The 23,219-nt window shown below is 45.6% G+C and overlaps 1 protein-coding gene across 1 annotated transcript; it reads right to left on the bottom strand.

Moving 5' to 3' along the window:
* Positions 1-787: 787 nt before the first annotated feature.
* Positions 788-16,281, bottom strand: LOC308110263 (uncharacterized protein; the record flags this gene model as incomplete). Its single annotated transcript, XM_080464462.1, is given in 5 exon segments — positions 788-979; positions 981-1,670; positions 2,290-2,504; positions 15,518-15,744; positions 15,871-16,281. Coding segments are annotated over 5 exon segments (1,326 nt in total). The 5' UTR covers positions 15,873-16,281.
* Positions 16,282-23,219: the final 6,938 nt, after the last annotated feature.

Below are 23,219 nucleotides of genomic sequence, written 5' to 3'. Positions count from 1 at the left end.
CATTTAGTGCAGGCTGAAGCTCTTTACACTTTATAGAGATCTAATGGATAAAACCAAGTTTCTGACTCGTGGATCTTGGCTGCGCAAATGCTGCTAATAACACTGTGAGAATCCATACAGGGAAAAAGTCAAACCTGTAACACGGGAGAGAACTTATCCAAACTTTGGATCCTTCGACGAACACAAGGTCTTTGACGTGCAAACGATGAAATCTATTTATATGCGAAACAGAAGTTGCACTTAATATTATTTAAGCTAACCAAACCGGACCAAAGATCCAGACTGGGCCAAGCCTGCAGGGTGTTCTACTCTTTCCCCTGCTAACTCAGTTAATTCTCAGCATTACTATTACCAGGCCCAGAAACCTGTGCAGTGCTCACAGTTAGCTTTAGCACTCAAACCTTACAAACCAAGCTGACTATGAGCACTAGTATAATCTGAAGCAGCTTTTTCTGTTCTGTTAACTGTGTGAATGATTGAAATGAGCATCATCCAAAGTGGCAGTGTTTCTGCAACCTTTGTAGGAAGGCAACTGCTAGCTTTAGCATTGTGCAAGACTTTCTGCCTCAATTAACTGACCATTAGCATTGTGCTAAGCTGCAGGCTGTGTGAGGCTCAGTGAGAGCAGCTTTAGCACTCACTAATCCAGCCTCATTAGTAAATGAATAACTTGGTCCTCCTGACAGTTGCAGGAAAGAAGTTTCGCTGTAAGTAGCATTAGCATTAGCCTGTCACCACGGTAGCTGTGACTCCCATGAACAGCCCGTCAATGTTGTGCGTTGATCACTCACCCTGAGGCGATGAGTGCCCTGGACTGAGCCATAGCAATCCTCTGCAGCGCCGGCCGGCTCAACCCGGCCAGGCTGGAGCGCTGCGGTAAGGGGGCGTGACACACGATGGACGGCGTGCGCTGCGGCTTCATCACCATTGGTGACGGGGAAGGCACGGGGGAAGGGGGTGTGGTGATGCTGCTGGCGGGGGGTGACGAGCGTGGCAGTGGGCACCGGCTCGTTGGCGGAGGACGACGAGGATGAGGAGTGTTTGGGGGGGATGGATGGGGGGATGGATGACGGGGGCTGAGGTGGCGGCAGGGACGGTGGCGGCGGCCTGCTGGAAGACGCAGAGATGGCCATGGATGAGGTGCCCGCAGTGAGCGCGGCCAGCGACTGGGCGAAGAGCTGAGCGTTCCTGCGGGGCGAGGCGATGTTCCTGGAGATGGCGAGTCCGTGCGGTAGTGTCTGGTAGTAGTTGGAGTTAGAGTTGGAGTTCTGTTGCAGACCTCGACCCAGAGTGGCCGACTTCGACGGGCTCAGAGGTTTGGAGGCGGCTGGTACCGAATTCTTGGACCGCTGCATGGTTAACGAACGCCGGCCCAGCGTCTGGATCCCTCCCCCTCCTGCGGTGTTGGTCTTCACACTTAGGACCAGCATGCATTGCTGGCAGGAGCAGGGCTGCCCCAGCCCGGTGCTCGGAATGCCTCCGTTAGGGTAGATGGAGCTTCCGATCCCCATGCTGGTACCAGACACCCCGACTCCCAGCAGGGCCCCCGTCAGACCCCCCCCTCCTCCTAGACCTCCTCCTTTGGGGACGGGGAGCGGGCCAGAGACCAGAGGGTAGGCTACGTCCGCTCGTCTCTGGATCCTCCGACACCTCTGACTCTGTCTGTTCACCTGCAGAAAGCAGAAATATGTGTGTTCACCTCCCTTTTTCCTACATTAACACAACTTTTTGTCTGCTTCTGGTTTTTACTGTTATATATGCTCTCATTCTTTATACATCCCTTCTCTGTCCTTTGTATTAATTCAGCATGTATTAGTGCACAATACAATTTTGTACAGCTATTATTTACTCTATTAAGTTTTATATATATATATATATATATATATATATATATATAACCAGTCCAACACCAACACCTTCTCATTCAAGGTTTTTTCTATAGTTTCTGAGTATTTACCTCATAGATCCAAATTGAAGGCATCAGAATTATGAACGGACACACCTGGAATTATGTAGTTTAGAAAATGTGAAATAAGTCAAAACAAGTCCCAAAAACACCGTGGATCCCTGAGCAAGACCCTGGGCCTCCGCCGGCTGCTCTGTGTGGCTGCTCTGTGTGGCTGCTCTGTGTGGCTGCTCTGTGTGGCTGCGCCCGATGGGTCAATTCGGTAAAGGAATTTCCCCGAGGCAGTACAGTAAAATTTAAAAAGGAAAACATTTTATAGTTTAGATTCCTCAATGCTGCCCCTCCCTTGCTTTGTTGACAGCACTACAGAGATGGAGACAAACCTGCGTCATGTTCTGGAAGTCGATGAGGTAGCAGAAGCCGAGTGGTGTCAGGTCCAGGCCGGGCTGCTGTCGGCTGTGGGCGCTCTCGATGGTGATGGCCACCTCCATGTCGTACGCCGTCCACGATCCCGCGTCATTTTCCCACTCCCACTGCCAGCCCTGACCCGGGGCCGAAGAGGGGTCGTAGAAACTCCTCCGCACCGGACGGATGGTCCCTGAACAACACACACACACACACAAATGCTAAATAAAATGGTACTATTTCAAACCAACTACAATGCACTGGGTGACCTGGAGTATTGTCAATACATGAACCCTTCTAAACCGAGTCCTAAACAAGTCAAAAACTTTTCAAAACTTGATGTTAAACCAGAACAAACCACCCCTGAACTGGTCTGTAAACAATTCAAAGAGTCTTTAATTGTGTTATAGTAGTCCAAAGCTGTTCTACACTGACTTCATAAAGACAACCACAAAAAGGTTCAGAATCCGGCTGAACCAAATTATGACTCGTCCGAATTTGGTCCCACATGAGAGCAAACTAGCCTCAGATTAAACTAATTAAACCAGCCAGAGTATATTGGCTTCTCAAACTACTCCTAAACCAGCTTAGAACTAATCAAAACTTGATGTCAGACCGGAAACCAACCCTGAACTGGTCTATAACCAGGTCATAACTAACTAATTTATAATTAGTCTTAAGCCAGACTTATTACTTTAAATCTGCTCTTAAGACTCCAAGACTAGTCAAAGTGCATCCAGTCTCAACTTGTGTTCCCACTGCGGAGAGTCCGGTTAAAATGTAGGTGGCGTTGGTGAATGCAGCGTAACGACGCAGGTATGCGATGTCATTGCGCGACAGTAAACGCTGGACCAGTGGAACGTATTTCCGGTGGCATGGCTCAGATGTTCGAGTAAAGCCGTGCGCCTCCATTCTCCGTGGCACAGCTTGGAAAACGTTCACACTGAGGCCCCGTTTACACGACAACGAATACGAGTGTATCCGCAAAACCTTCTTCACTATTTGGGGGGGTCTGTTTACACAACACCAGTGTTCTGATCCACTGTATCCACCAAGATTTTATCTATGCTCCAAAGGTGGAGAGATTCTTTCACGGACTCTATTCCCTCCTGATTGATTGATGGAGGCTATGAGCGCTTCCCCCCCCCCCCTCTTCCTTCTGCTCATCCACTTGTAAACAAACATGGCCGACCTGTAGTGGTACTTACTTCCCATAAAAGGAATCCTTCTGCACAGAGAATAAACAAACACACCAAAACAAGACCATCACCTCTCATTTCCAACCCGCAATCTCCCAAACCGATCACATCACCTTCGGAAAACATTTGGTTTGCTGCAAGGGTTTCTGGGATATCAAAGATGGCGTCATGGCAGCTCCAATGAAAATATCAACATTGGACTGATTCAGCCCCCCAAAAAAGCCAGACCTAATCCAGATCCAAGTCATGAGGATAATCTGAAATGTTGTGAAACTGACCAGTAATCGATTTTCCAGTGCAAATCGAGATCTTGTCTCGGCAATCTTCGTGAGTTTCCGTGACCGAAGATATCAACAAACTGGTATGATCCGCAAAATTTAAATGCTGGAAATATGTGTGTGTGTGTGTGTGTGTGTGTGTGTGTGTGTGTGTGTGTGTGTGTGTGTGAGATGAGGACTCTCTCAAAGGATGGTATTGACAATGTATTAGAGATAGGCCTGTGGCGATAATCAATAAATCAATTAATTGCACGATAATTAAAAATGAGCTGGATCAGTTTTCCAGGCTGGAGAATGTTTCATTGACCAAAGACGTCACTGAGCGGCGCTCATTCTGGTGTTAGTGAGCGGCTCTCATTCTGGTGTTAGTGAGCGGCTCTCATTCTGGTGTTAGTGAGCGGCTCTCATTCTGGTGTTAGTGAGCAGCTCTCATTCTGGTGTTAGTGAGCGGCTCTGGTGTTAGTGAGCGGCTCTCATTCTGGTGTTAGTGAGCGGCTCTCATTCTGGTGTTAGTGAGCGGCTCTCATTCTGGTGTTAGTGAGCAGCTCTCTCAGTTTAATGTTGTTTCAGAGAGTTGCCAGATTCCTGATCCTTCCAGTGAAAACCCAGTAAGACTCACTGTAAACGGGCCTTAACATGTCGGGGGGAAAACAGCCGATCTGGCAACAGCAGCCCCCAGAGTGGCTCCACCTCCTACGTCATCAACATGTGAAGCATCACGACAAAAACAAGTAGAAGACAGCAGCTCTACCTCAGACTCTGTCTCACCATTAATACTTCATCTTCGTATGGTTACTCTACTTTCCTGACGACAAGCCGCTGCTTTTTAAAAAAAATTTATTTTACATGCTTTGAGCCCTGCGGAGGACGACTCGGCTTTTTAAAGGTTAACAAGCTTCATGCTGCTGATACTGGGTGATGCGTTCAGGTGCATCACGTAACTCCAAAGCTCGTATATATATATATATATATATATATATATATATATATATATATATATATATATAAGCAACATATTGAAATTAAAGAATTATGAACTAGTTCATTTTTGGAACTCTGAATTTAGAACTATGAACTGAACTCGTTCATATAAAAATTTGTGAACTGAACTTTGAACTGGTTCATGTAGAAACTGAACTTTACCAACACCGCCTGTCAATCACTCTGTGTGTGTGTGTGTGTGTGTGGGGGGGGGGGGGGGGGGGGGGCACCTGGCACACCTGAGAGCAGCATGAGACCCCCTGAGGAGGAGAGGGACAGATGTTTTCATAATACAATCCCAAATTTAAATATTCTTAAGAAATAAAAGTTTATTTATCATTAAAAGGGTATACTTGCATTATTATACCATAAAGAAATACAACAATACTTTTAAGCAAGCAATTAAGAATCTTAAGCTCAAGCAATTCAGAGTATGAAATAGTTTAAAAAACATCTCACACACTCCATCCTTTTCCTTTTATCAATTTTATTTTACTTCAACTTCACAAACAATGGACTGACTCTCCACATCCAACACAGAAATAACAGACTGTTCTACATGAGCGGAGGAGTTCTCTGCAGCTAGTTTAAACTTTGTTTAAAACCAGGTCACAACTATTGTAAAGCGGCCCTAGAACCAGGCTGGTTCCACCGTGGTCATAAACAGACCATAAATCTAACCTCCGGTGATCTGCAGGGCTGCAGCTCAGCCAGTCACACAGTCCGAAGCCTCGATGGACACTTTATAAATCACATACGTGCAAAACAAAACAATTTGAGCTGAGTGAATGAAAGAAATCTGATAAATAAGCTGAACAATGTGTCTCTGTCTCTTCGGGGGGGGGGGGGGGGGGGGGGGGGCAGAGCGGTGGCAGGAGGGTCCCTGAAGCAACCAACCAGAAATTACCTCTGTCGCCAGGGGCAACAGCCTATTCAGTTAATGCCAGGCCAAGAGTGTGTGTGTGTGTGTGTGTGTGTGTGTGTGTGTCTTTCTAGCAGAGGGGGATGACCATACAGACGTCAACAAAGAGGGAGAATAAATGTGAGGCTGAAATGAGACAAAATAACCAGTAATCACATTCTGTTTATTAAATGTTGTGGATTGATCTTATCCTTCAAAGGACCACGTGTATTTAGAAAAAAGCCGCAAACACAAATGTATAATAGTTTCATGGATATTGGGAATGATTATTGTGAATGAAAACAATGAGGTGTATCATCCAGCACATCGATCAAAGATACTCCTCACTATGCTGAAACATGTTCTTCTGTTAGTACTGATCGTCCGTCTCATGCAGCTTCTTAATGCTGGCTTCCAGGCTTGGGGGATGTTTACTGCGACACAGTCTCATTCTCAGAACTGGTTCACCAGCTGCAAACAGCCATCCAGTGCAGGACGGGTGAAGACAGGACAGGACAGGACAGGACAGGACAGGACAGGACAGGACAGGACAGGACAGGACAGGACAGGACAGGACAGGACAGGACAGGACAGGACAGGACAGGACAGGACAGGTAGACACAGGACAGGTCGATAGAGGACCGAAACTCACAAAGTCTCTTTCTCACACACACACACACACACACACACACACACACACACACAGGTGAATGAGCGGACTGTGTGTGGCAAAGACTTGAGGGCAAATGTTGATATGGTGAGTGTGTGTGAAAACGTGAGTGAAGTGAAAGTGTGTGAAGGGAAGGAGGCACAAAGAGGGCTGAAGCAGGTGGAAGGAGAGCGTGGCCATCTGGACTTTATTGTTCACACACACACACACACACACACACACACACACACACACACACACACACACACACACACACACACACACACACACACACACACACACACACACACACACACACACACACACACACACACACACACACACACACACACACACACACACACACACACACACACACACACACACACACACACACACACACACACACAGACCAGGTCATCAGAGGAAGTTAACGAGACAGTCGGGCTTTAGTCTCTATAAAGTTTCAGAGTCTGTGGCGACAGAACAGAGCGACTCATGCTTGGTTTCTAAATGGCGCTTTGGTTTGAATGGTTTCGTGCTCTCATGCTCAAGCACTTCACCCCAGAACCGACTCTGGGGTTTCCTTTAGTTTTTATCCTCAATATATGAAAATCGATATTTTAAATCCTCCAGGTCACATTTGCACTTTGCCATCTTGCATCTGAGCGTCAACACAAACTTTAAATCAGCTTCAATCGAATGATGGTTACCATGAAAAATGTTTGACTGCTGCACGTCTCTGACGCACGTCTGTCAAAAAAAGAAGAAAAGAAAGGCTTTTCAAAATAAAAGACCAGCCCAACAGTATTATATATTTTTGAGCAGCTGCCGCGATCAACTCTGGGTCATGACCCACCAGCTGAGAATCGCTGCTCGACATCGCACCATCCTCACGCAGCAATGACAGATTTTCACCAGCAGTGGCAGCAAAGGACTGAAGAATATTTACACAAACCAAAACAATGTTTTGATCTCACACTTTAATTTCTCCATCCAGCAGTCTTTGTTCCACCATTTAGTGCTCAAGAACCCAGAATCCACATCTTTCTGGCCAAGTGTCCATCCATCCAGTGTCCATCCATCAAGTGTCCATCCATCAAGTGTCCATCCATCCAGTGTCCATCCATCCAGTGTCCATCCATCCAGTGTCCATCCATCCAGTGTCCATCCATCCAGTGTCCATCCATCAAGTGTCCATCCATCCAGTGTCCATCCATCCAGTGTCCATCCATCCAGTCTCCATCCATCAAGTGTCCATCCTTCCAGTGTCCATCCATCCAGTGTCCATCCATCAAGTGTCCATCCATCCAGTGTCCATCCATCCAGTGTCCATCCATCCAGTCTCCATCCATCAAGTGTCCATCCTTCCAGTGTCCATCCATCCAGTGTCCATCCATCAAGTGTCCATCCTTCCAGTGTCCATCCATCCAGTGTCCATCCATCCAGTGTCCATCCATCAAGTGTCCATCCTTCCAGTGTCCATCCATCCAGTGTCCATCCATCCATCTTCTCCCTCTGATCCGTTCCCGGGTGGTGGTGGTGACAGTCTGAGCACCGTCACCCAGATCACATCGCACCATTAAGAACCTTCCTGCAGGAGGTGATCCCACAGGAAGGTGGCGCCCGGCGTGGGACACGAACCCTCTACCTAGAGACTGTTAGTATCATGCTCTACCAGCTGAGCTAGCCGGGGTGGCCAAGTGTCACTTCTTTCCATTGACGTAGACCAAACTCCTTGTCGTTGTTCAGTCTGGGATGGTTTCCCGCTTTGCTTTCTCCCTCGGAGTTATGTCACTGTATGTACGCTTCACACGTTTTCACAACTAGCAATAGCATGTTTTCACCCGCGGTGGCCCGAGGGCTTTGTCCTGAATTAATACATGAGAAAATAAAAAAGGAACAGTAACTAAAACAGCGGTGGTTGTTTTCAGTGCTGCTATTGGCTCAACCGGGTTGTTCTGCTGTAAACCCTCTCATGTGACCGCCGGGCCGCACGTTCCTCTTCCTGCTCTCCGCTTCATGTCGCCATGAGAAAAGTTCAGGCTTTCAATGTTCGTAGGATTCAGACCGAGAAGTGTGTGTGTGTGTGTGTGTGTGTGTGTGTGTGTGTGTGTGTGTGTGTGTGTGTGTGTGTGTGTGTCCCTCAGGGCCTCACAGTAACAGTAACCCGACCCGCAGAGTCTCACAGCTTTGACCCTTTCGGCTCTTTTATCTCTTCTGGCTGCTGGTTTCCAACTTGTGATTTATGACGCGACCACAGAGGGACCGCACAGCAAACCACTGGACCACCGCGTCCGTCCCGCCGCGGCTCACTCCGCTAAACACTCGCGTTAACTTCAGTACAGACGCTGTAGTCTGACGAGTACTCAAATACTCTGCATTGCGCTCACGTCAGTTATCTTGTTGAGCCCAAATTCATTTTCTGGATTGGAGAAAAAAGACCACATCTCGCCAAAATAAAGTTCTAATGAGAGGAGGAAATAATATCTGAAGGTGTCTGAAACACTATAACATCTACTAACTAGCACATCATAAATCTAATTGTAGGTTTCAGACAGACACTTAATCCACAGGGAAGTTCAAGATTACCTGATGAAAATTCATCACCAGACAAAAGTTGTACGTGTCAGGATCGAGCAAACAGAGAACCCAGTGGAAAATATCCGTCCTTTGTGAAAACAAGTCATCAAATACACCTGTAATACTTTTCACTCTGACGTGTCCTTTTATGTTTTGTGCTCCTCAGTCCTCTTTCTTCCTCCCTGTCTGACTTCCTCTTCCCGGTATCGTTTCTCCCCGTTAACCCCGTTTTATCCTTCGCATCTCTCTTTTTGTCTTTGTCTCACCTTGAAAGCATCCCGTCCCTCGAGTGTTGGACTCAAAGTCAAATTTCAGCATTTAGAAAGTGTGAGAGCGAGAGCGAGAGAGAGAGAGAGAGAGAGAGAGAGAGAGAGAGAGAGAGAGAGAGAGAGAGAGAGAGAGAGAGAGAGAGAGAGAGAGAGAGGGAGAGAGAGAGCGAGAGCGAGAGCGAGAGAGAGAGAGAGAGAAAAGGCAGAGCTGGAGGAGAAAAGACCGCCGACATGCTGAGGTGGAGAGGATCAGCTGAACTGATCGCTGAATCCTTCCCCGGATGAAGCAGAGGACAGACGGAGCATCACCGACCGGCTCAGGAGGAAAAGTCCCGTGTCAGCAGCTATAATACTGACAAATCAAATGGAGTGAACCGCTCTAACAACAACATATTCATGTACAGCTCTAATCTGAACTCATTACACAAACATAGAAGCTGTACTGCCACCCTGTCAGAGGGTTCCAGCAGCTCCAGTTCCCTGATGTTGGAATTAGAGAGGACAAACCCAAGTGGGTTGCAGCTCTAACCCAGAGATGACGACTCAAGGCAGTGTGACTTGGGACTCGAGTCGCTTTTTTGACGACTTGACAAAAAAACTGAAAGCCTCGCAACTGCATTTTTTTGGGACTCGTGTGAGGAAACCCTCGCTCGCACCAGGAGAAAATGCAAAGTGCACCCAGAAAGGGTCCCAGGAAGGACTTGAACCAAGATCTTCTCGCTGTGAGGCGAGCGTGCTAAACACTGCGCCACAATACGAGTGCAGGCGGAGAATGAGTCGATGCCCTGCAAGTCATGCCCTCTCTGCATTCTAGAGCCAGACGGAGGGACAACAGAGAGAGAGAGAGAGCGATGGAGAGAGAGAGAGAGAGAGAGATGGAGAGAGAGAGAGAGAGAGAGAGAGAGAAAGATGGAGAGAGAGAGAGAGAGAGAGATGGAGAGAGAGAGAGAGAGAGAGAGAGAGAGAAAGATGGAGAGAGAGAGAGAGAGAGAGAGAGAGAGAGAGAGAGAGAGAGAGAGAGAGAGAGAGAGAGAGAGAGAGAGAGTGACAGGACAACAACATTAGGCCACATCCACACGAGCCAAAATGATCTTTTTTCTCCCCGAGGTTCAAAAAACAATCCGTCCTCACCTCACTATGAACACGGCTCAACACGAGGCTTCAGGGCATGTAGTACACATGCCAGGCCTTTAGGGGCGCTGTGACTCACCAAATACACCAAAAATGCAGAAGAAGACAGACCACATAGAAATTTAGATGTAGACTCCTGCCCCTCCTGCCCCTCCTGCTGCTAGCGTCAGTAGATCGGAGTAGGGCGGGGCAAGAAAATCCATTTACCGAATTTGTAGCTGAAAACTATTTTTATTTAGCTCATTCGAGTTAAAGCTTGAATCTATTGAATGACGGAGCCTCGTTTACTTTGTATTTTGGGATCGTTTCCATGCATTTGAACTCTGAGGACAATCACAGCAATAAAGCTGCACTTCGGACAAAACGTTTCTAAATGTCTTGAGAAAAGAAAAAACAGATTTTCTGTTTGGGCCGAATCGCCCAGCCCTCCATTGGAGTAAATACAACCCAAACTGAATGTTGCCTCAATCGCAGAAAATACTGAATGTGGGAAGACGACATGTTTTTTAACCGTTTAGTTCCTCTTGTCCTCTACATTAATGTCTGTATCGCCCCGGGTCTTCTACTGAGCAGTCCTCACTGCTGCCATGTGAGCCCTACCTTTATACTGTTTGGATTCACACTCGGCTGAAACCTTCCTGTGTTTACTTCCTCTTACTGCCGCCGCTACGCACCGACAGAGCCGCCGCTACGCACCGACAGAGCCGCCGCTACGCACCGACAGAGCCGCCGCTACGCACCGACAGAGCCGCGGCGCTCGCACACTCACACTCTACTTCCTGCTCCAAAAGTCACGTTTGTTGTGCGAGTAAACAAAAGTCAGCCTGAATGTCTGATGCCTCTCCGCCCCCTCCTCGTCCTCCGCTCCATTCACCAGAGCCCGCCCCCACCCCCACCCCCACCCCGGGTGTCTCTGGGGAGCGCCCCCCCCCACCCCCCCCACCCGCCCTCCGCCGTGACCCTCACGCCCCAGGGCATTGTGGGGGTCTGGGAATGTGTCTCCTTCAGCAGGAGCAGCTGGGCCGAGAGGAGCAACAAGCTGCTGAAGACGATGCCCTCAGAGGCTGAGAGAAAGGAACTGATGACAAGTCGGGTCTTTAAACGCCTCGTGAAGTAAAAGCATGAGCAGCGTTCATCCTGAAAAACTTTTACTCCATCTTCTTTTCACAAACCGACACTCTCTGGCCACAGAGCAGCGGCGCACGTTTATTCAAACTACCGCTCACAGTCAGAATTCTTCTTCTGAAGCTCGTCACACCACTCAGCTGCTTGTGTTGAAATTTCAAATTAAAAGTCTTCAAACCTCCCTGGTAAACGGTGCCGTGCAAGTTACTGGTGCTCCGAGTTACTTCTCTAAAAGTAGGAGGGGAAAATAAAACAGTAACTGGTTCCGTGGTGAGGTCCCCGTGTTAATAGTGTGCTATCGTAGCGTTAGCATTAGCTGGGCCGTCGGCGCCATGCGGGTCAGTTTAACAACTGATTGACTCTCTAACTTTAGTTAGTGGGAGGAAGATGCTCTAGAATGTGGACGTGACCTCGTCTTTAAAGAAACTGATTTTCATTTCATTTCTTTCAGGAGGACGGCGCTCAGGATTAATGAGGTGATCCGCCTCTGGTAAACAGGAGTGAAGCCAAATAGTAACAAAGGTCTAGTTCCTGGACCCGGTTGAGACGATATGAACCTCCAACCGTCCCACCAGAGACGGGAGTACCACGAGTACCATGAGTACCACGAGTACCACATCACAGCCACGTCCTCCACGTCCACTCCGTGATTCATCTCAGGACAATAATTACTGTAATGCGTGTTACTCGTACCATCGCTCACTTCTGAAACATTTATATAAATGAGCCAAAATATTAAATCACACGTTTGATTTCTATCTAAAAAAAAAAAAAAAGGAAATAAATAAACAAGGCCACAAATAAGTAGCGCTGAGTTAATGATTTCATTAATTAATCAACTGTGCTCTTATGAGTGAAGTACAACCCAACGTTTATGTTTGTTCTCTTGCATAGCTTCACTGGAAGCGGCCATATTGTTTTACGTTTGAAACAAAGGTAGTTTCTCAACATGTGTACTTGTACGTACTTTAGTTCTCGCGTATTTGTGAACCGTCTCCATTCGGACACCGAGTACTGATCCAATCTTATGTACACATCTCACCGAGTATGCAGTATGACGTGTACTTGCTCCGCCCACATTATCGAGGACGCATCAAGAGCGGGCTTGTGGAGACTTGGGAAGCCAAATTACCCACAATGCAACTGGCAAGAAACGGCTTTCACACGTCTTGCAAGTCCGTACTTCTGCAAACACACCTGCAGGTATAAACTCCTCCTAGTCGGGTCAGTACGCAAAAGTCAGTTTTCCAAACGACAGACGGACGCACAGATTCATGCCCGCACCACACACACACACACCACACACACACACACCACACACACACACACCACACACACACACACACACACACACACACACACACACACACACACACACACACACACACCACACACACACACACCACACACACACACACCACACACACACCACACACACACACCACACACACACACACCACACACGTACGCACCACACACACCACACACACACACACACGCACACACACCACACACACACGCACCACACACGCACCACACACACACACACCACACACACACACACACACGCACCACACACACACACACACACACACACACACACACACACACACACACGCACCACACACACACACACACACACACCACTCACACCACTCACACACACACACGCACACACACACACACACACACACACACACACACACACACACACACACACACACACACACACACACACACACACACACACACACACACACACACACACACACACACACACACACACACACACACACACACACACACACACACACACACACACACACACACAGCTATCTTTGTATCTCTCCCATGTCGAAGCAAAAACCTTAAGAAGGCCTTGGGGACTTCAGTCTATTGGAGGGGGGGGGGGGGGGGGGGGCAACTCTGTGCTCATTAGCCCTTGAGATATTCCTTTCTTTACACAGAATCAAGGTCTGTGTGTCTTTTCTTTGGGAGGAGGCTGCAGTGTGTGTGTGTGTGTGTGTGTGTGTGTGTGTGTGTGTGTGTGTGTGTGTGTGTGTGTGTGTGTGTGTGTGTGGTGTGCTGCATGACGATCTGTAGCAGCTGTGTTCCTAACACACACACACACACACACACACACACACACACACACACACACACACACACACACACACACACACACACACACACACACACACACACACACGGATCATAATAACTTCCGTCTCTTTTCTAATAGAATGTTTAAATCTTCACGTGATCAACGAGCCTGACTCTGGTTTTCTCTCTCTGCTTGTTTTGACAAAATATTACCTCGTCCTGAGTTTTGGGACAAAACTAATGTATATTTTGAGATTGAAGTCAGTTTTTGAAGATCAGACTGAACTTTTATCCAAAATACTTCTTTTTGGTTTACAAAATAAAAATGTTTTCTTATATTTTAGATTTATTTTCTTACATATTTAGATTTAATCATTTTCCTTGGAAAATTCCTGGAGCTTGTACAATGATTTACAGTATACTGATAAATACTACAATCTGTTTCAGTCCGCGCCAGGTTATGATCAAGCTCTACATTTTTAGATTTGTTACTGTTCTGCTGCTGCTCCATTCAACCTGCTGCTGCTCCATTCAACCTGCTGCTGCTCCGCTAAACCTGCTGCTCCGCTCAATCTGCTGCTGCTCCATTCAACCTGCTGCTGCTGCTGCTCCGCTAAACCTTCTGCTCTGCTCAATCTGCTGCTGCGCCATTCAACCTGCTGCTGCTGCTCCGCTCAATCTGCTGCTGCTCCGCTAAACCTGCTGCTGCTCCACTCAACCTGCTGCTGCTCCGCTAAACCTGCTGCTGCTCCGTTCAATCTGCTGCTGCTCCGCTCAACCTGCTGCTGCTGCTCTGCTCAACCTACTGCTGCTCTATTCAACCTGCTGCTGCTCCGCTAAACCTGCTGCTGCTCCGCTCAACCTGCTGCTGCTCCGCTCAACCTACTGCTGCTCTATTCAACCTGCTGCTGCTCCGCTAAACCTGCTGCTGCTCCGCTCAACCTGCTGCTGCTGCTCCGCTCAACCTGCTGCTGCTCCGTTCAATCTGCTGCTGCTCCGCTCAACCTGCTGCTGCTGCTCCGCTCAACCTACTGCTGCTCTATTCAACCTGCTGCTCCGCTCAATCTGCTGCTGCTCCACTCAACCTGCTGCTGCTCCGTTCAATCTGCTGCTGCTCCGCTCAACCTGCTGCTGCTCCGCTCTGCTAAACCTGCTGCTGCTGCTTCCGCTCAACCTGCTGCTGCTCTGTTAAACCTGTTGCTGCTCAGCTAAACCTATAGAAACAGTTTCCCTACTCGATGCTGTGGTGATGCATAACAACCTAAATCTGTGGGCTAACTAATGGAGAACTTCCTGCTGGTAGTGTCACTCAATATTACACAACTTGTGCATCAATCTCAGAAATAACATTTTGTAATGACACACTCGTTTGTCAACAAAAGTCCTCCCAGTGCAAGTGAGAACAGTCAAACCAGCCGCTGCGGGAGTTTTCTCGTACACAAACTAAACGTAAACCTCCAAAGCTGTTTGCTGGAACAGATGATCGAGAACAACTCAACATTCACATTTGGATTTATATGATGACACAGACATACAAAGTCAATGCACTACTACACAATGAAAACACAGATGGTGTGTGTGTGTGTGTGTGTGTGTGTGTGTGTGTGTGTGTGTGTGTGTGTGTGTGTGTGTGTGTGTGTGTGTGTGTGTGTGTGTGTGTGTGTGTGTGTATTACCCAACATTGCATATTTTCCCCCAAATTGACCCAAATAAATCCAGTGCCAACATCTGGCAGACTGCTGTTGGACAACAGCAGGATCACAGGAGAGAAGGACTAGTGCAAACCATGTTATTGTTATTTCACAGCTTACAGAGCCTGATTTAGCAGATGAAACACACACACACAGGTGAAACACACACACAGAGGTGAAACACACACACACAGGTGCGTTCAGGGTCCACGGTGCCTCCAGGTTGCAGGAAGCAGACAATAAAGACGACAGTGAGGAGGTTTCTGCTCCCAACATGACAGCCGTGCTCGGTTTACCTGTGTCCTGTCTGAACTGGTGCATGGACTGGAGGTCTATGATGTAGGGCGAGAGCCGGCTATCCACCTGGCCGAGGACCACGCTCCCTCCGCGGGGGTCGCTGCTCCGGATGGCCGCCTCGATCTGGTGGGAGACGGCGGCGCTGTAGGGCCGCCAGCGGCCGTGCTCGTTCAGCCATTCCCACACCACCACGGCGGAGGCCAGGAGCATGTTGTTAGCGGTGGCCCTGCGAGGAGACACGGGGAGAAAAATGAGGCCAAACACGGCATTAAACTGACCTCCCCACCGGCCGCTCCGTCCCTCCCTCGTGATCGGTTCATAAAGGCCAAACCAAGCCGGTTCGGGCTCTTACATGGAGCCGCGGCGGAGCTAACGCCGGCGGGACGCGGCGCATTCTTCCACGAAGACCCGAGCTGCTCGCATGGCTACCCGGGAAACAAATCACGGTCCTCGCGCTAATAAAAAAAAAAAAGCCTCGGGACGGCGGACAATAAGCCGGGCCCGGGTCGTCTCCGGCAGCCTCCTCCCTCCTCCGGGGAGTCGTTTGTTTTCCAGCCGGCCTGCCTGCTTCTTTGTACCGATCTGCTGGAGGAACCGTCGCCGGGTGGAAACACCGCCTCGGCGGCTCGTCTCAGCAGAAACGTGCAGAGGCAGAAGCAGCGTGGAGATAGCCACCGTATGATGGGTTTTTCTCCCGGAGTTTGGGGCGTAACGAGCCGGAATGTGGAGCAAGTAGTGGCTCCGGCAGCGCAGCCTCGGCAGTAAACACGGAGAGAGAAACTGGTCCGGCTGGTCTCGAACCCGCGACCGCTCAACCACAACACTGGAACAAAGGAGGCTGCAGACACAGACACGCAGTACTGCTCCACTAAGTACTGCTCTACTGAGTACTACTGCTCCACTAAGTACTGCTCTACTGAGTATTACTGCTCCACTAAGTACTGCTCTACTGAGTACTACTGCTCTACTGAGTACTGCACTACTGAGTATTACTGCACTACTGAGTACTACTGTTCCACTAAGTACTGCACTACTGAGTACTACTGCTCTACTGAGTACTGCACTACTGAGTATTACTGCTCCACTGAGTACTGCACTACTGAGTACTACTGTTCCACTAAGTACTGCACTACTGAGTATTACTGCTCCACTGAGTACTGCACTACTGAGTACTACTGATCTACTTAGTACTGCACTACTGAGTACTACTGTTCCACTAAGTACTGCACTACTGAGTATTACTGCTCCACTGAGTACTGCACTACTGAGTACTACTGATCTACTTAGTACTGCACTACTGAGTACTACTGTTCCACTAAGTACTGCACTACTGAATTCTACACTACTGCACACTGCTCTACTGAGTATTGCTCTTCTGAGTACTGCACTACTGAGTACCACTGCTCTACAGCTTCTGCTCTACTGAGTTCTACACTTCCGAGTACTACTGCTCTACAGATTAGTACTGATCAAAGTATGGCACTACTGAGTATTACTGCTCTACTGAGTACTGCACTACTGAGTACTACTGCTCTACTGAGTACTACTGATCTACTAAGTACTGTACTACTGAGTTCTACACTACTGCAATACTGAGTACTGCACATCTGAGTATTACTGCTCCACCGAGTACTGCACTACAGAGTACTACTGATCTAAGTACTGCACTACTGAGTTCTACACTACTGCAATACTGAATACGGCTCTACTGAGTACTACTGCTCCACTGATTACTGCACTACTGAGTATTACTGCTCCACTGAGTACTACTTATCCACTAAGTACTGCACTAGTGAGTACTACTGCTCCACTGAGTACTGCACTATTGAGTATTACTGCTCCACCGAGTACTGCACTACGGAGTACTACTGCTCCACTGAATATTGCACTACTGAGTATTACTGCTCTACTAAGTACTGCACTACTGAGTACTGCTGCTACAGAGTACTACTGATCTACTAAGTACTGCACTATTGAGTTATACACTACTGCACTACTGAATACTGCACTACTGCTCTGAGTACTGCTCTACTGCGTTCTATACTACTGCACTACTGATCTACTGAGTACTGCTCTACTGAGTTCTACACTACAGCACTACTGAGCTCTGCACTACTGAGTATTGCACTACTAAATACTGCACTACTGAGTACTGCACTACTTTGCCAGTTTTCAGTTTGTTTGTTTGTTTTGAACATATGAACAATCATATTTGATTAGTACGTTTTTGAGAAGTCCTTTTTAAAAAGTACTTTTGAAGTGTCAGGACACAGTACTGAAAGCGTGTACTCGAGAAAAAAAACACTTTCACTGTGTTTAAATTGTGCCCAGTTACATGTGACTGAAAAAAAAAGAAGTAAAAGAACGTTTTAGGTGTCGGGATGATGTACTGGACGATTTAGTACAAGTACATTATATTTATATATATTTATTATATTGTACTCAAGGGTAAAAGCATTGTTTAAAAGAAATAAAATATAAAAATACTTTGTTGGTGTCATGAAACAGTACTAACATTTTGTACAAGAATCAACGACTTTCACAGCACTGAGCGATACTCAGAAGTATTTGCAGATTGCAGTATTCATTCCAGTCCAGACCGTGTGGTTACAAGAAGAGAGATCCTCGCTCTCACCTGCTGATGGGATCTTCTGGGTTCGTCCACCGAGTCCAGAAGCTTTGGAACCAGATCCGGAACCTCAGCGAACCTCGTCATGAATGAACTGAGCCTTTGGGCTCGAGCACGGCTCCCTGCCGGGGTGCTCCTGTCCCACTGGACCCAAACCTCCTCCTCCTCCTCCGGGAAAGTTGAGCTGAAAGTTCTACACAGTTAAACGCTGCATCTCCTCCTGCAGTAAAGCAAAGTCTTCCATGTCTCCTCTTCTCGTTTCGCGTCCATCTTCGCATGGAGGCAGCAGAACTGTGAGTGCCCCCCCCCCCTCCCTCCGGAGCCTCTCTCCCCCCGGAGCCTCTCTCTCCGGGGGGGGGGAAGCCCTCATCAACACGCCCAGAAATGTCAGCCATGACACAGAGCCAACAGAAAGAGCCCAAAACATTTTAATCATTCCCATCATCCTGCACTCTTTTCACACTTCCATTTGTTCTTGACTGAGAGCGCGAGCGGACCGGAACGTGAAACATCGTTTCTCGTGAGCTGCAGTCAATAAATCTCAGTCTTCAGTGTGAGCCGTCGTATAGGAGAGAAGGAGATCTCGTGCTGCCCCCTGGTGGAAACACACGTCAATCAACTTCAGTGATTCGGCAAAGGAAAGCAGAAATATACGCACATTTTGTCGGAAAAAAAAACACACAAATAAACCAAATAAACACATTATCAGTCTATCAATGTCATGCTAATGTGTTGCGCTGAATCCCAGACAAACCCCGGAGGTTGATCTTCCCACCGATAAGTGCTTCCCGGTCCAATATGGCGGACACGTGAACGTATCGTTCCAACAGAGCGACGCGATGAATATGACGAGGATTTGTTGGTGCTTAAATACAGTAGGAGAACTTGAGACGACTTGAGAACGGTACATATGTATTTAGTGTAAAGTGACGTCACCTCTTTTCATCACAGGCTCCATAGCTCAGGGGTTAGAGCACTGGTCTTGTAAACCAGGGGTCGCGAGTTCAAATCTCGCTGGGGCCTGCGAAAAATGTTTTTTCTTTTCTACCGCGGTCAATTTCAAACTATGCCAAGGCTTCTAACTGAAAGCTTTATTTCGTTGGGGTTACTCCCCAACAAAGTGTTAAAGAATAAGTAAAAAACTAAATTACACATGACTGTAACAGATGAAACAGTTAATATTTCAGTCAACGTCTCCTCTCTCCACAGTAAGATTGACTGTCTTCAACAGCTTTTTATTAATTCTCTGCATTGCATAATCATCAAATCAGTGAACCAAAGAAACATGTTGGTCATTATTAGTCTCAAACATTTAAACTGTTATAGTTGTGGGATGCCGGTGGCGCTGTCATGTGGGATTTCAATGACATGGGAGATGTGATGTCTGGGACTTTCCCTCTGGGCTCAGTGTGGTTCTAACTGGAGTTTTTGTGTTTCTGTTGTTATTTGGTTCTCCCTGCGATGTGTCTCCTCCTTGTTTGGATCAGGGTATTATTATGATTGTTATAATATGGGTGTGGCAACTGCTGGAACCCTTCTGTGTTGTATGACATGTATTAACTTACTAATGAAGTCATAATTCTGTGCTTTCAAAGGAAAAGAGATTGTTAGATATAATAGTTGCATTTCACTAAAATCCTCCATTGTGTACGCGTGCCTCAGATTGACGACTTGCTCAAACCACATCCATTATTACAAGCCCATGTCAGCACATAAAATCCCCCCACTGAGCAGAAAGTGGTCCAAAACATGGAATGAAAGTTTTTTCTACGTCTCTCCAGGACATTGCATGAATGTCTTGTCCAGACATCATATGAACGTCAGTTTAAAAAAAATAATAATGCAACTCCACTCGGAATCGAACCCAAACTTCCTGCGTGACGTAACATGTCTAAATGTAAACATGTCAGCCTGGCTGCACAATATAACCTCTGAAATACTTCCACACCCATAAACAAACCATTAATTAACACCACACATGAGTGTCCAGGCGGCCTACCAGAGATCCAGTACTCAGCACCAGCATATACAACACAGAGCTAACAATTAATAACACAGTTTATAAAGATAAGCTGCTGACAGAAGACACCACACAGGCCTCCATCAGCTTCCTGCTCAACCCGCCTGTTACTGCTCCTGTTGAGTCCATCAATCTTATTTTGATTTGTGACGCGTTTACCAGAAGGTTTCCCTGTTTGGAATTGAGTCTGATAGAAAGTTTTGTAATACCTACGATTTTAACAGTTTTTTTAATTGTTTTTTTTAGCTTACATTTTAAATGTTTCTTGTGGCACTTTGAGATCATTTAAATGTAAATAAAAAATATTATTATTATTATTATTATTATTATTATTATTATTATTATTATTATTATTATTGTTATTATTGTTGTTGTTGTTATTATTATTATTACTACCACTACTGCTATTACTATCATTATTGGGATTATTACTACTATTATTATTATTATTATTATTATTATTATTATTATTATTATTATTATTATTATTATTATTATTATTATTATTATTATTATTATTGTTGTTGTTGTTATTATTATTATTATTATTATTATTATTATTATTACTACTACTACTGCTACTATTACTATCATTATTACTATTACTATTATTATTATTATTATTATTGTTGTTATCATTATTATTATTATTACTACTACTACTGCTACTATTACTATCATTATTACTATTACTATTATTATTATTATTATTATTGTTGTTGTTGTTGTTATTATTATTACTACTGCTATTACTATCATTATTGGGATTATTACTACTATTATTATTATTGTTGTTGTTGTTATTATTATTATTATTACTACTACTACTACTGCTACTATTACTATCATTATTACTATTACTATTACTATTATTATTATTATTATTATTATTATTGTTATTATTATTAGCCTCCGCGCTAGTTGTTTTTATTATTTGTCATAAAGGAAAAAGGCTGTTTGTTTTGTTACTTTTATGTTGTATATTGTGTTCTGATAAAATAGATATGATCTCTGGATGTGTCTTTTATGTATTTTGCTGTTAAAATGTTAAATACATCCAAAGCATTTCTTTTAAAGTATTATTTCAGTGTACTGCCGGGGCGTCGCAGCGGATTGAGGGAAATGTAGTTCTGTGTTTCTGTTGTTCCGTTGCTGCTGGTTATTGTTTGTTTGTTGTTCTTTGGTCTTCGTTGGTTTATTTGAATGCATTTTGTGTTTCTCCGTGAGTTGAGGCGATTCTGAGGCTGAGTGGGAAAGTCGAAGTTTTCTGTGTGAACGGAGATTAAAATGATGCAGACCTAAGATCTGGTCCTCATATTTTATACCAACCATTAAAAGACAACGCAGAGCAGCAGCACACTGGTGACTCAGCAGAATTACAGGCTTCCATTAATTCCACGTCCTGCTGTGCTGCAGTTTTCCTTTACCACTATGAGTTCTCGTCTAATAATCCCATATTTAAAAAAAAAGTGTTTTACTCAACAAACTGAGAGTTATGGTACATTGAGTTTGATTTAGATGTCAAATCATCTGTCAAAGTGAAAATTTCTGAGTTTAACTGCAAAAGAAAACCAAGAATGGGTGTGTCAGCGTTTGTATTTTGATCAATATGTAAACACATTTTAAAAGCAGTGAAGTTTATAGTCTGACATGCTGCAGAACTGAATTGAATCGAATTGTTTTCTGCTGCAGCAATAGAATAGAAATACTTAATTAATCTCAGAAGGAACTTCTTTAAAACAACTTTTACGGTGTCTAAGGTGTTAACCTACAAGCCTCAATGAAAGCTGCTTCATTAGTTCATCATGATCATCAGCCCGTCTTCACAAAACACCACATTTCAACTCATTTGAACTATTTCTGGATTAATTCCATAGAGATTAATGTAGCTGTTGTCCAGTTCTACCCTGAGTCCACCTTCATGACCTCTTCATGTCGAATGGCCGCCGCCGCCGCCGCCGGCGTGTGAATGTGATCAACAGTCTGAAGCTCTTTGCGCTCAAGCAGTTGAGACGTGTTATTTCAGTGAAATCCATCCAAATGTTTTACGTGAAGATAAGACGTCAGTCATGATGAACTCACAATAAAATCCTGGATTTTCTGGATATTCACTCTTTAAATAATCCATTCAAGATGACTTAAATAAAAACTAAATCTCTAGAAATCCCATTTCCATCTGGAATATCATTTCTCTATGTATATTAACCAAAATGTGTCATTGACTTTGTGTCTTGTGTTTAATCGTCACATTGATAAAGTCCATGTTAAACGCTCTACTTTTTTATCTCCAGGCCTTTTTCTTAAGGTTTCTCACCTACAAGCATCATTTTCTGCCTTAAATGGAAAGACCAGGATGTACGAACACAGCTCTCTTCTCATGGAGGTTTGGAAACTACATATCGGTGGGTTATTTACTATAGTGTAAGTTTTGATCATGTATGTAGAATTTCTTGAAATACATAATAGTCCTGTATCTCCTGGAGAGTGTTTAGAGTCGTTCACTCTGGTCTATGTTTAAGTTCTAAATGCCAAAAGAGACTTGATGTCCACAAACTGACCTGTTTGCTTCCAACCTGCAGGAAAAATCGATCCATCCAATCGTTCTGTAAATAAAAATAAATCAGTTAGAGCCATACTCCAGTCTAAGATACAACTTGACCCTGTGTTGTTTCATCTCACCAGAACTGATATAAAAGGCAGATTTAAGAAAGACGTTGATATAAATTGGAGCTTTTTTGCTCGACTGTAAACATTTCTGGGCAAAAAAAAAACCGCATGTGGATTCATCTCATTCTGTCTTCCTGACACGGACTTATGACGTCACACACACGAATTGATTGGAGTTTTTCTATCGAGTAAAAGCGGTGAAGGAAGGAAGGAACTTTCTTTAGAGTGTTTAAATGTAAACTCTGCATAGGAAACCAAACGGAAACTCACCGAAGCGTTTCCTAACATTTATATATGCTGAAAGACTCTCGGCCGCCATGTGAGCAGAGTGGCGCAGCGGAAGCGTGCTGGGCCCATAACCCAGAGGTCGATGGATCGAAACCAT

Source organism: Lipophrys pholis, assembly GCF_963383615.2.
Source record: "Lipophrys pholis genome assembly, chromosome: 5".
NCBI classification, from domain to species: Eukaryota; Metazoa; Chordata; class Actinopteri; order Blenniiformes; family Blenniidae; genus Lipophrys; species Lipophrys pholis.
This window is presented reverse-complemented; position numbering and strand designations above follow the sequence as displayed.